This window comes from Dendropsophus ebraccatus, chromosome 10 (genome assembly GCF_027789765.1).
Source record: "Dendropsophus ebraccatus isolate aDenEbr1 chromosome 10, aDenEbr1.pat, whole genome shotgun sequence".
Taxonomy (NCBI): domain Eukaryota; kingdom Metazoa; phylum Chordata; class Amphibia; order Anura; family Hylidae; genus Dendropsophus; species Dendropsophus ebraccatus.
Window position 1 is genome coordinate 76118428 of NC_091463.1, and position 13865 is coordinate 76132292.

At 42.9% G+C, this 13865-nt stretch overlaps 1 protein-coding gene across 1 annotated transcript; it reads left to right on the top strand.

Annotated features, from left to right (window-relative positions):
* Window positions 1–2480: 2480 nt before the first annotated feature.
* LOC138766088 (cytochrome P450 2B4-like) lies at window positions 2481–13865 on the top strand. Its single transcript, XM_069943425.1, has 9 exons — window positions 2481–2661; window positions 4165–4327; window positions 4996–5145; window positions 6678–6838; window positions 7259–7435; window positions 7534–7675; window positions 7756–7943; window positions 13366–13507; window positions 13596–13865. The coding sequence occupies exons 1-9, from the start codon at window positions 2482–2484 to the stop codon at window positions 13775–13777; spliced, it is 1485 nt and encodes a 494-aa protein (XP_069799526.1). The 5' UTR covers window position 2481; the 3' UTR covers window positions 13778–13865.

Genomic DNA, 13865 nt, shown 5'->3' on the forward strand with positions numbered 1-13865 from the left:
AATAAGGGACAGAATTTAGATAATGTAGAACCCCAGTGACGTGTGGTGCGCCTTGGAGCGATCCAGTATGCAGAGGCCGGGGTGATCAGGACGGGTGTCACACGGGAAAATGGTGTCCTTCCTGATCCCCCTGTTACGCCACACTCTGCACTTCTTCTGGGGTCTCCTGTTCTCCAGTGTGGGGGACGTCACCTGGAAAATGTTGTCCTGGTGCGATACGGGGTCCCTCATATCCAGAAGCGCTGGGTCCGCTCCATGGCTGCTAAATATTAGGGCGCTATTACTACTTCTGATATGTTCGGATCGTGCCGCAAGCTACAGTAGCTCGGGCAGCGAGGGACAGGAAGAGGGGGTGCTGGTATAAAAGTTATCCCCGTACAGGTGGTAACCTTTATCCAGCAGTGGGAAGATCAGTTCCCGAACGATCTTCCCACTAACTCCGAGGATGGGGGGGGAGGGGGCATCTGGGGGCTGGATTCGGGTGTCCCTTCCTACATACACTCTAAGGGTACGTGCACACTGCGGAATCGCGACAGATAACCCTTTGTGCATTCCACAGCTGGCACCCACCGGCGGACTGATGCAGGCGCACGTCTCCGTCCGTGTCGTAGACTCCATTCTATGCACGGGCGGATTCCGCTCTCCGTCCAACGTGTTCATTCTTTGGATGGACGATGGAATCCGCCTGTGCATAGAATGGAGTCTATGACACGGGTAGAGACATGCGCCCGCATCAGTCCGCCGGCGGGTGCCAGCTGCGGAATGCACAAAGGGTTATCCTTCGCCATTCCGCAGTGTGCATGTACCCTAAATCTGTAAGTGTACCCAGAGGTACGCTCACAGAGTTTGGAGAATTTCACTCCATACCGTCATCTCTTATTGGGACGGTACTGGCGGAAAAGACGTGTCTGGGGGGCAGCGTACGCTACGCTACCCCCCAGACATGTCATTGGAGGATGAGGATGAATGGAGGAAAGAAGGATCCCCCCATTCATCCTCACTGGCTGTTTCGGTGTCGGAGGTAATAATAACGTATCCCTCTGACGCCGAAAACACCCTGGGGGCCATCTTTATACGGGGATTGGTATATGGGGTATGTAGTGGTGTAGTGTCAAACTTTATTCAATGTAGTGTGGTGTAATGTAGTGTTTTTTACGTGTTTTTTTACAGTAAGTATAAAAAAAAAACCTACGCCAACAAAGGAGTTGGTGATATATTCTACTGCCACGGTCTGCACTTATAAGCAGACCGTGGCAGTAGAATATAGAAAAAAAACACCCTACGCCAAAAAGGAGGAGTTGCTGATTAGCAGCGCACTTTCGTGCGATGCTGATCAACACTCAGCGGCGATAGGGTGCGGAAAATAGAAAAAAAAAAATTTGAAAAAAAAATAAATAAAAATTTCTACATTCTGAACATCCCTATAGTGGCTGATACGTGTATTACACATTATCAGCCGCTAGAGGGCAGCAGAGCGCAAAATACGGAAACAGCCGACGCTGGAGCCGAAAATAGCCGAGAGAAGCCGAACGTGACGTCACGGAAGAAGCCGAAGACCCGAACGAAGACGAGGATGCCGCGAACCCGGAAGACGCCGATCAGGAGCCCGGGACAGGTGAGTAATGTACAAATACCTGCTCTGGACCCCTCGGCTGCCTAGCTGAGGGGTCCAGGGCAGGTATTTACTATTTTGTGGGACTCTGATCGCCGTGCCACCGGCCCGATCGCCGTGAACGGCCGGCCGGCCGTTCACGGCGATCGGGCCGGTGGCACGGCGATCACCATTACTTTTTACAGTAATGGCGGTCGGTGCCGTCCTCGGACAGCACCGACCGCCATTTTTTTCCGGGTCATCGGGTCGCCGATGACCCGGAAAGGTTCCGATCGCCGCTATTGGCTGATCTGAATTGATCAGCCTATAGCGGCGATCGTAAGCACGGGGGGTGTTAACCACCCCCCGTGCCGTGAAGCTAAGATGGCCTGCTATGATTTATAGCAGGCCATCTTCCCCGACCGCTGTGTGTGAACACGCAGCGATCGGGGAAACATCGGGCGTAAATTTACGCCCTGATGCGCCAAGTACCAGGGCGCGAGGGCGTAAGTTTACGCCCGATGTCGTTAAGGGGTTAAGTATGGGATGACTTGATATTTTTAAATAAAAGTAAATTACAAATCTATTTAACTTTCTGAAACCAGTTGATTTGAAAGAAAAAAAAATTTCGCTGGACAACCCCTTAAAACTAGATAGACAATCTTTGTCTACTCCCACCGCCACCACCACCACACTTCTCCTTACACTGAATCTTTATTGGTTTACTCTTCACATAACCTCTGCTATACATCTGAACCTCAGCTCTTCAGACATGCCCAACCCCTCCTCTGAGATCACGTGTTGTTTAGTATGTTGCTCAGTGATTCAGCTTTTTCAGATGTATAGAGTTACATTGTGCAGTGACGGTGATTGCTTTGTGTGCCAGCAGGATGGCAATGAGTATTGCAGCAACCCTCCTCCTAACTACAGGAGCCACCCTCCTAATTTATCTTATTAAATGGTGGAATAAGGTAAAACAGAAGAACCTTCCTCCAGGACCTACACCTCTGCCTGTCCTTGGGAATATTTTGAACATTGGCACTTCTGAATTACCCCAGTCTTTTGTTAAGGTATGCCTTACATTGATGTATATAAAGAAAATGTATGGAAATGACCTCATTAGAGTATATCTACACCTAGAATAAAGACTGAGGAAAACATAGTGTGTCTGGAATGAGAATCATGCACGGATTGTTGCAGTAGTACTAGTGATAGTAGCAGTAGTTGTAGAAGAATTAGTACTACAGCAGTTTTATTTTTATTTATTTTTTAATCTTTGAGGCGCTGAATATACAAAAAAGCACTTTCAAACATATAAAAAGTGACAAGAAACTAGTACTGTACTATACTGTAGTTTCCCATTTGCTAAAAATTCTAAGTACTATCTCCTCTACCAGCACCAGGGTAAAAATCATAATTCATAATACACAATCAAGCCGAGCCAGTTAGGAAGAAACTGGGTTAACTTCCAGAGGACACTTGACCCAATTCCTTGGCGCGGTTTCTAAACTATTGGAGTTAAATACTCCAATAAGCTTGACAGGTACGTCTGCACTTTGTATTGTTAACCTTTGCCAATAATGACTTAGCAATCAAGGACCATGATCATTGTCTGGCTATGTTCACACAACGTCAAAAATAGAGAAAAGGCAGCTGATTTTGACATTTAATAATTTCGGCGACTTACGTAACTGCTATGCAATGCATTGTCTATGCATTATGCAAGTCTTTTGCAAATAGAGGACGTTTTTTATTAGTTGTCTCCATTTAGTTTTTTTTTTGTCTCCGTTCTTTTGTCGTTTTTACTATTAAATTTGATGTGTTTTTTAATTAAGCCACACCCAAAGGGCAATTAATGACCCAAACAAGAATAATGTACCAACAGCCGTCATTGCACGTCGTTTTAAACAGAGCTGAAAAAAACACTGTCTGAACATAGCCTCTGACAGGTGCTAGGCTTGTTAGACCTCTGACCCTACAATGTAATTGTGGGGTGTTGACCAGTTACAATGGCAGCTGGAGGTCTTCTAAAAGCCTCCATGCCTGCCAAGCACTCTTATATACTAATATACTAACAACTAGAGATGAGTGAACCTCGAGCATGCTCGAGTCCATCCGAACCCGATCGTTTGGCATTTGATTAGCGGTGGCTGCTGAAGTTGCATAAAGCCCTAAGGCTATGTGGAAATCATGGATATAGTAATTGGCTGTATCCATGTTTTCCAGACAACCTTAGAGCTTTATCCAACTTCAGCAGCCACTACTAATCAAATGCTGAATGATCGGGTTCGGATGGACTCGAGCATGCTCAAGGTTCACTCATCTCTACTAACAACTCTACTAATATAGTCTGTCACAGGTGATGCTGTATGTATCACCTATTTCCCTTATTGCATTTGCTCTGTCCCTGGTGCAGTGAAATATTAAGTGTATGCAGAAGTAAGGATTCTTGACTTTTGACAGAAACATTTTGCTTTTGTTTGAATCCAAACCGATATTTCTACTCCACACGTTCAAATACTGATCAAACCTTTTTTTCTATAGTATAAAAAATGTTTTATATTTCAATCTAGCTGAGTGAGACGTATGGACCTGTGTATACCATCTACATTGGCAGCCAACGGGCCGTCATACTCACCGGCTATGAAGCTGTAAAGGAAGCGCTGGTTGACCACAGCGATGTGTTTAGTAACAGAGCAAAAGTCGAAGTAACAGATCTATTTTTTAAGGATTATGGTAAGCCATACATAAAATAAGTTTATTCTATGTCTATAACATTTTTTTTTTTTTTTAACCAAAAGCTTACCCCTCACCCAGGGTACATATCTCACCACCAGTCATCCCCTAGCTACACACTTGACTTTAAAAAAACAAACAAACTGAAACCCCCTCTCTTGGAATCTCTCCCCCCCCCTCCTGCAAAGTAGTCACATTTTTGGTACAAAGAAAATAGGTTTCAAAAAAGTATGAAAAAAATATAGATCTAAAATCGCAGCTCTAGTGTAACATGCCCCATCAGCCTCTTCTCCCTAGCTTTTATACTATAAGGTGGTGCTGTGTTCCCATGCCCAGTTCTCTCACCTATGGTGACCACCTCTCGTGAACGTAAAGTTGAAATGCAATAAAATGAAAATACTACGCATGATGAAGTTACCATGTGATTCCCAACTTATATCATTATTAATTATGCGCACGTGTATAAGGGGTGCAGACATTTGTCACACTAGGGCTTGGTGCCGAGGGAAGCCCAAAAAGTTTTTCTGTCATATATTATAAATAGCAGATGTATAACTGTTACTGTGACATATAACATCACTAACAGCAGTAATAGCCTCATTTTATTGCTGGTTAGGAAGATTTTATAGGAATGAGATATTGCTAATAACTTCCAATTAAACTTTTAGGGATTCTCATGAGCAATGGAGAAAGATGGAAGACGCTTCGTCGATTTTCTCTTATGACTTTGAGAAATTTTGGATTGGGAAAAAGGAGCATTGAAGAGAGAATCCAAGAAGAGGCCCGGTGTCTTACCGAGAGACTTATGGACAGTAAAGGTAAAAGCTGACTCAATGTTTGTTCACATCTGCTCTTGGGCCTTTGTCATAGAATCAATTTTACTAACAGAAATAGAAAATGCTGCATGCAGTATTTTTTTTTTTTTTTGTCCCACTAGATCTGTAAAAACGGGGGTGATTCAGACTTTTAATAGGAGAGGGGATTTTTTTAAATAGTAAAAACACTTTTTTAACGTATATATTAATTAGAAGTCCCCCTGTGGGAGTTCTAATATAACTACAATAATCTCTCATAGAGATCATTGTAGTATACTTAATACAGCACCGATCCATTAGATCGGTGCTCTATTGGTCTGGTCTGCTGCAGACCAGATCAATAGAATACCCAGCCGGATGGGCGTAATTCTGATGCTGATCCCGGGCCGGTAAGCAGAAAGGATGCCCCTTCTGCAATTGCATTGCGGAGGAGGGATCCCCCCACTAGACCTAGGACTTTTAAATGCAGCTGTCATGTTTGACAGCTGCATTTAACGGTCTTAATTAGCGAGAGCGGCTATCGGCCGCGCCAGCTAATAGCCCCAGTCCCGGGCTGCAGATAGCAGTCGGGATCGTGGCAGTTTAGAGCGGGGTCGCAGCACTGCCCCCCTCTGAACTCCCCTAGCGATGGCGTAAATATACATCATCCATTGTTAAGTAGCAGAAAAAAGTGGCAGATATAGGTCTACAATAATATCTCAAATTGTTTTCACGCAACCATAGAAAACAGAAATTTTATGGCCAGGACATAGGCAAAGTGTCCTATCTATTTGTCATGTTGCATCAGGTTACACTGGAATTGGCTCATTTGTCATTGATAATAAAAACATAATAACTTCAACATGTTTTAAAAAAAAAATTTTTATACAGTCACATAAATTGGATGTTTTAAATAATTTCTTTACATTTACCTGTTTATACAGTAAAGGGACTGTATAAAACTCTAAAAACTTGTCTGATTTCTTCCAAAAACACTGCTTAGTATTTTCTGGTATGCTCTTTTTCAACCGATAGAGCTGACGTGCAATGCCATGCACAAACTGTGGAGAAATGTGGCACTGTGGAGAGAAGTGGGGACCTGATGATCTATGGGAATGTCTGCTATTTATAGACTATGTACAAAGGATTAAGAGTTCAGACTACATTGTAAAAAACTGTGAACAATTTTACATAGAATTTTATAAGAATCTAACTCTAATCTAATCTAAAGTATTGTAAAGCCCCTTATAGGGATGGTACAAACCCGCCGAGGTTCGGGTTCGGATGAACCCGAACGCTCGGCATCGGATTCCCACTGTCTGCCCGCTCTGTGCAGCGGGCGGATCCAGCGGGAGGACTGCCTGGAAAACTGGGATACAGGCTATGGCTATGGCTGTATCCCAGTTTTCCAGGCGGTCCTCCCACTGGATCCGCCCGCTGCACGGAGCGGGCAGACAGCGGGAATCATTAACGAGGGTTCGGTTTCGTACGAACCTGAACCAAACTCGGTTTGGACCATCCCTAGCCCCTTACTCTTTCTATATCATATATTACAGATACATCTATAGATCCTACAAATCTAATTCGACTCGCTGTTTCTAACGTTATTTGCTCCGTTGTGTTTGGTGAAAGATTCAACTACGAAGATGAAAAATTCACCTCTCTCCTGTCACATATTCGAAATTTTGTCCGGGTGTTCACGAGCTTTTGGGGGCAGGTAAGTCAAGCGTTAAGTCTTGATAGGTTCAGGTTTTCTTCTCTTTAAGGCTATATTTTTTAAAACCTTTTCTGATATGTAAAACATCCCAGAGTATCCATTTAAAGGGGTTATCCAATGCTAACAAAACATTGCCACTTTCTTTCAGAGACAACACAACTCCACGTCTCCAGTTCAGGTGCGGTTTGCAATTAAGCTCCATTCACTTCAATGAAACTGAGCAGCAAAACCCTGCACATGCTAGAGACAAGAGTGGGAGTGTCTCTGGAAGAAAAAGGCCATGTTTTTGTAGCGCTGGACAACCCCTTTAATGTTGTGTGCTTTGCAGTTGTTACGTAAAATTAAGTGCAAGGTTTTTTTGTTTTTTTTTGTTAATATATTTTTTTTAAGGAATAATGTAAATTTTTTTCATCATTTTAGCTTCTTAACCTATTCCCAAACTTCATGGCTCGTGTTCCAGGCCCCCACCAGCAAATCTTCCAAAGTTATGAAAAGTTAAAAGAATTTATAATGGAGATGATAAAAGCCCATCAAGACACCCTGGACGAGAATTGTCCTCGAGACGTGATAGATTGCTTCCTTATGAGAATGAAAGAGGTAAGTATCTAGACAATGCTTACATCAATATGTAGTCAAAATGTATATATTTTTTTTATTTTCGACCTTGGCTATTGGTGAAAGGTATATCTTTGCAGGAAAAACAGAATCCAAACACAGAGTTTCATGAAGACAACCTACAAGGGATAGTTAATGACTTGTTCTTTGCTGGAACGGAAACCACAAGTGTGACAGTAAAATATGGCTTCCTTATGCTGATGAAATATCCAGAAATCCAAGGTAATGCAAACATAAGGACAGTATACAACTGAACAAGAAAAAAAAATTCTTCCATAATATGTTTTTTTTTTCTCTTTTAGACAGGATACATAAGGAGATTGACAGTGTGATTGGCAAAGGTCGCTGTCCATCAATAGAAGACAGGAGTAAAATGCCGTATACTGATGCTGTGATCCATGAGATCCAGAGATTTGCAGATATTGTCCCTGCAGGATTGGCTCATGCTACAAGCAAAGACACAACCTTCAGAGGCTACCATATTCCAAAAGTAAGCTGATCTTGTTACATTTTTCTTTTCTGACATCTAATTTTTCTAAGCTATTTCTTTTCGGTTCATCTGTGCAATTTCTTCTTCCGACTTTAAGATGGGTTCATGGTGTGTCATTTTTGTCATTTTATTTTTTACTTTTTATTGGTTTAAAAAACAAACAAAAAAAACAAATGAAGACAAAACTGTCCAAAAAAATCAAACAGTTGAAGGGCCTCTAAAATAAAATCAACTCATTTGGCCTCATTTACTAACAATGCATCCATTTTAAGCTGTTATGCTGTTAGTTGTTTTCGTTTTCTTTGCGTCAAATTAATTAATGTGGTTCATGCCCTTCTGGAAGGTTTTTCACAGGACAAAGCTAAAACCTCTCGCCACTTTAGAAGTAGCCGATTTTAGGGCTATGTTCACACTACGTAAAAGTACGGCCGTTGTTGCCGGCCGTACTTTGTACGGTGTGGAACACTGCCTTATCTGCTATGGGATCCCGGCCGCAGCGTATACACGTAGTATATGCTCCGGCCGGGATCCCATGCGGCTTTGCAAAGAACTGACATGTCAGTGAATTGCGGCCGCAGAAAGACCTGTCAGTTCACACAATGAACTTGCTTCATTGTGCGATATAGGAAGTTCTGATGCGGGCACGCGCTGATGCGCCCGCATCAGAACACTGCGGCCGGAATGATCTTTGCAGAACAGGAAATAAAAAATAAAAAAAAAAGATGGTTTGTTTAGTAAGTCTGTTAGTTGTGGTGGGTTTTAAAAAGACACACCCAAGAAACACCAACGGCACGCCCACTTGGCGGGTTTTTGGACAAAATTTAGGGGTTTGTTAGGGTTTTTGACAAATCGTTTGCTTTCAATATATGTGTCCATACACTAAAAATGAACAAAAAACCCAGACAATTTGCTCCTAGGAACACCTTAGAAAATAGGCCCCATTGTTTCCCATTCAGTTAAAAGAAAAGGATTAGACATAGATACAGTTATTTAGACCTATAATAGTAGTAGTCAAGCCTGTTTCTCAGTAAAAAAAATAAAAACGTAAAAAAAAAGAACTGTTACAATCACAGTTTTTATGCAGTACTTAGCATTTCTCCTAAGTCCGTCTCTACTTGAGTTTCCTGCCGTTCATGGACCCCCTGAGCTCTGGTCTGCATCTTCTTTTCTTCTTTACTTCCTGGTTTAGGCTTCCCATGATGCACTTTGGCTCCTGTGACATCCAAGTCCCGCCCCTTCATTCATTTCCCCTGGTACACTAAACACTGCCCTCTCTCTCTATTCAATCATGCACACACAGGGTCTCAGCCTGTGCACAGCAGCTACACACACACATATTTTCACATTGCAATGTAAGTAGTGTACAGTACATTGCAATGTGAAAGCTGCAGGATCGCTGTCCTGACTGAGTGAGGGCTGTAGGCCGGGGGAGAGAGGGGGGAGGTCTCCTATAGCTGATAAGATGCTGGGAGAGAGAAGGGAGGAAAGAGAAGCAGATAAGACTCCTCACTCACTGAATCCTTGCTGGGTTTGAGAGGGGGGAGGGTGGGTCCGTGTAGCTGACAGCTTTCTGGGAGACAGTCATGGAGGGAAAGATAAACAGATAAAACGACTCATTGACTGATTTTATGGCTGAAGTAGAGAAGAGAGGGGAGGGTCCCTGTAGTTGTTTATGTGCTGGAAGAAGTCAGTGGACAGACAGTAAAGAGACATAGAACAAATCATTCATTCACTGACTGCAAGCAGCCTTTTTTGTTGCAGAATGTCAAATGGATTGCAGCTTGCTCAGCCAATCGGAGCTGAGCAAGCTGAGTCATCAGACAAGGCAGGAGAGGGAGGCTGGACTAAAGGGACTTAGACCAGCCCTCCTCTTGATGATGACATTGTCACAACATGGCGCCGACAGAAGAGCCTGGGGTCGACAGTGATTAGGTATGTATGAGATTCCTACATTTCCGGGGAACATAGTGAAGAGTGGGGAGATAGGTGATTGAAGCACATTACAAAGTTATATAGCTTTGTAATGTGTTTCAATAAATGGAAAAAAGTTGTCCTTTAAATGTTCATTAACCCTTTGAGGACCAGGCCCAAAATGACCCAGTGGACCGCGCAAATTTTGATCTTAGTGTTTTCGTTTTTCCCTCCTCCCCTTCTAAGAGCTCTAGCACTCTCAGTTTTCTATCTACAAGCCATGTAAGTGCTTGTTTTTTTCAGGAATAGTTGTACTGTGTAATGGCGTCATTCATTTTACCATAACATGTATGATGGAATTCCAAATATATTATTTATGAAGATATAAATTGGTGAAATCGTAAGAAAGAATGCAATATGGTAACGTTTGGGGGGGTTCCTGTGTCTACGTAATGCACTATATGGTAACAGCGACATGACACTATTATTCTATAGGTCAGTCCGAACACAACCATATGCAGGTTACACAGATTCTCTAATGATATATATGTATTTTTTTATGAAATCCTTTTTTTTGCCAATTAAATATTAATAAAATGGGCTTATTGTGACGCTTATAACGGTTTTATTTTTTCACCTACGGGGCTGTATGGGGTGTCATTTTTTCCGCCATGATCTCTAGTTTTTATTAATACCATATTTGTGAAGATCGGACGTTTTGATCACTTTTTATTGATTTTTTTTATATATAATGTAACATAAAATCGGTAATCTGCGCACTTTTTCCCCTCTTTTCGTGTACGCCGTTTACCGGTCACAATGACGCTTGTTATATTTTAATAGATCGGACAATTCCGCATGCTACGGTATATTATATGTTTATCTATTTATTCATTTTTATATGTTTTATTTATATAATGGGAAAGGGGGGTGATTTAGACTTTTATTGGGGGAGGGGTTTTGGGGTTGTGTGTTAGTGTTTTGAACTTTTTTTTTTTACACTTTTGAAGTCCCTTTGGGGGACTTGTACATACAATACTTAGATTTCTACACTGATGAATGCTATGCCATAGGCACAGCATTGATCAGTGTTATCGGCGATCTGCTCATTGAGCCTGCCTATGCAGGCTCAGTGTAGCAGATAGCCGATCGGACCGCACGGAGGCAGGTGAGAGACCTCCGGCAGTCCGTTTCAACGATCGGGACCCCCGCAGTCACACTGCGGGGGTCCCGATCGGTAAGTGACAGGGGACTCCCCCTGTCACTTACACTTAAACGCCGCGGTCGCGCCGTGATCGCGGCATTTAAGGGGTTAATGACACGCGGCAGCGCGATCGCTGCAGCGTGTCATTACCGGTGAGGTCCCGGCTGCTGATTGCAGCCGGCCCCCACCTGCTATGAAGCGCGCTCCGCTCCGGAGCGCGCTTCATAGCGGGAAAAACACCCAGGACGTAAGGTTACGTCATGGGTCGTCTGGGGACAGACTTCCATGACGTAACCCTACGTCCAGGGTCGTCTAAGGGTTAAAGAGATCCTATCACCTAAAACTTACTGTCCCTATTATGAAAGTTCAACTCTCCCTAAGTCTATTTATAAAGGTACAGACTGCCTTTGCAGTCTGTATCTTTTACTTTACCTAATCCTCTTCTTCGGTGCAGCAAGGCCGGGCGCCGCCATCTTGATGACGTCACTTGCTTTCCAGCGCTGGAACGCAAGTGACGTAATTAAGATGGCGGTGCCCGGCCTTGCTGCACCGAAGAAGAGAATTAGGTAAAGTATAAGATACAGACTGCAAAGGCAGTCTGTATCTTCATGAATAGGTGAGAGGACAGGCACTTTAGATAATACACAGAGATCTTGCGCTGTATAGGAGCAGAGCGGCGGGCAAAGGATCATGGGAACCTATCTGGCCGCTCTGCATGACGGGAGTTTCCTGTCTCGTGCCGACTCTTTTGAAAAGAGCCGACACGAGACAGTGTAGGTAAGGTAAGTTAAGGAAAAATGCAGCCACTAAATTAATTATATTTACAAATATTAATTAAAAAGTCATGTAAATTAAATGGAGGAATAAAAAAAAAAATTGGCCGTGATTGGTTCTCTTTAAGGTGTATCTGTCCTTTTAAAAGATTTTTTTTTTTAAATCAGCATGGTTTAGATAACAAATAGCATCACCGCTTCCCTCAAGTTGTGTGTGGTATTACGTTTCAGCTTCATTCACTTCAATGGAATTGACATGCAAAACCCACACCCAAACTGAGTACAGGGGGAGTGTGAATTCTGGAAGAAAGAAGCCATGTTTTTTGAAGCCCGGATAAACCCTTTAAACAGTAAATGAGAATGTCATTTCCCTTAATTAAAAAAACAAAATAGCAGACCAGAGGTTAAAAAAAAAAGCTAACAAAAGACTTACAGATTGCAATGATAGAACAAAAGGTTTACCATAAGCATATGGTTAGTAGATATGATGTTTAGGTATCTTTTCTATGGTTGCCAGTTAGTAATAGAAGTTTTTTTTTATGTGTCTAACTTACATATACAGATTAAGGCTACCTTTACACCACGTATATTTTTAATTACTCACGGCCGTTGTTGCCATTTGCAACAACGGCCGTGATTAATTCAAAATATGTATTGCACTGAAATCAATGGAATCCCAGCTGGAGTGTATACACATGGGGCCACATGTATCATCCGGCGAATGGATGATTTTCGGCGGAAAGTGCCGATTTGCGTCTTTTTTTTAAGCAAAAATGGCGGATTTGCGAATAAAATATTCGCAAATCGGCACTTTCCGCCGAGTACGCCAGGGGGCGGAAAAGGGGCGGAGAGTGGGCGGAACGGAGGGCGCGGACTCAGAGTCCGCGCGATTTATCATCCGTACGCCGAAAACCTACTCCAGTCCTCAGCTGGCGTAGGTTTTTGGCGGTGCGCAACGGCGCGCACAGGATTTATGTAGAGGCAGTCCGCCTCTACATAAATCTCCGTAGCGCCGGAGCTGCGGGGGCATTTTTACGTCCGCCGTAAAAAACGCCGGACTTAATAAATGCCTCCCATAGTATACTCTCCGGTCAGGATCCCTAGCGGCCGCAAGAAAATCTGACATGTCAGTTTTGTGCGGCTGCTATTCATTGAATAGCCGCACTACAGCTGCTTTCTCCATTGTGCACAATAGGGATTGGGATGCAGGCACACAAGGATGCGCCCGCATCCCAATTCACCAGGAAAGAAGTTTATCCGCCCGGTACTGCAGTAGCGGCCTGGATAAACTTCACTGACACCGGCCGTTCTGTGACACGGCCGGGTCACAGAGCGGCCAATGTCATACTATGTGTGAACCCGGCATAATAATGTTGCACCTAAAGGTTGTTTTTGTTGTTTGTTGTTGTTGTTGTTGTTGTTGTTGTTTTCCATCATTTTGCTATGGCAACAACGCCACACCCAGTGATTGTCTCTCTATATACTCTTTACTCTCTATATATATTTTTTGTACCTAATTAAAATGTACTTTTAGGGAACTATGGTGTTTCCAGTCCTGACCTCTGTCCTAAAAGACCCTAAACAGTTCAAGAACCCTAAAAAATTTAATCCAGGACATTTTTTGGATGAAAATGGTGGTGTAAAGAAAAATGATGCCTTCATGCCATTTTCTACAGGTAACACAGCTGTCGATTATTTAACATATTGTGCGAATAAGTGAGAACATGTGCAATGGTAGAACTAAAATGTGTATAATATTCACAGGAAAACGCATGTGTATGGGAGAAGGCCTGGCTCGCATGGAGATCTTTCTTTTCTTAACCACTATACTGCAAAACTTTACATTGAAGCCCACAGTAGATAAAGAACTGTTGGAAATCACACCTGAACCCAAAACCAATGGCTCAATACCCAGAACATATGAGATGTATGTTATCCCTCGGTGAGGAGGTCTTGGCTACCGCATGAAAATTTAAAAAAAAAAAACACTTTGGTAGTTTGATCCAAGATTTTTATATTTACCTTAATAGAAAA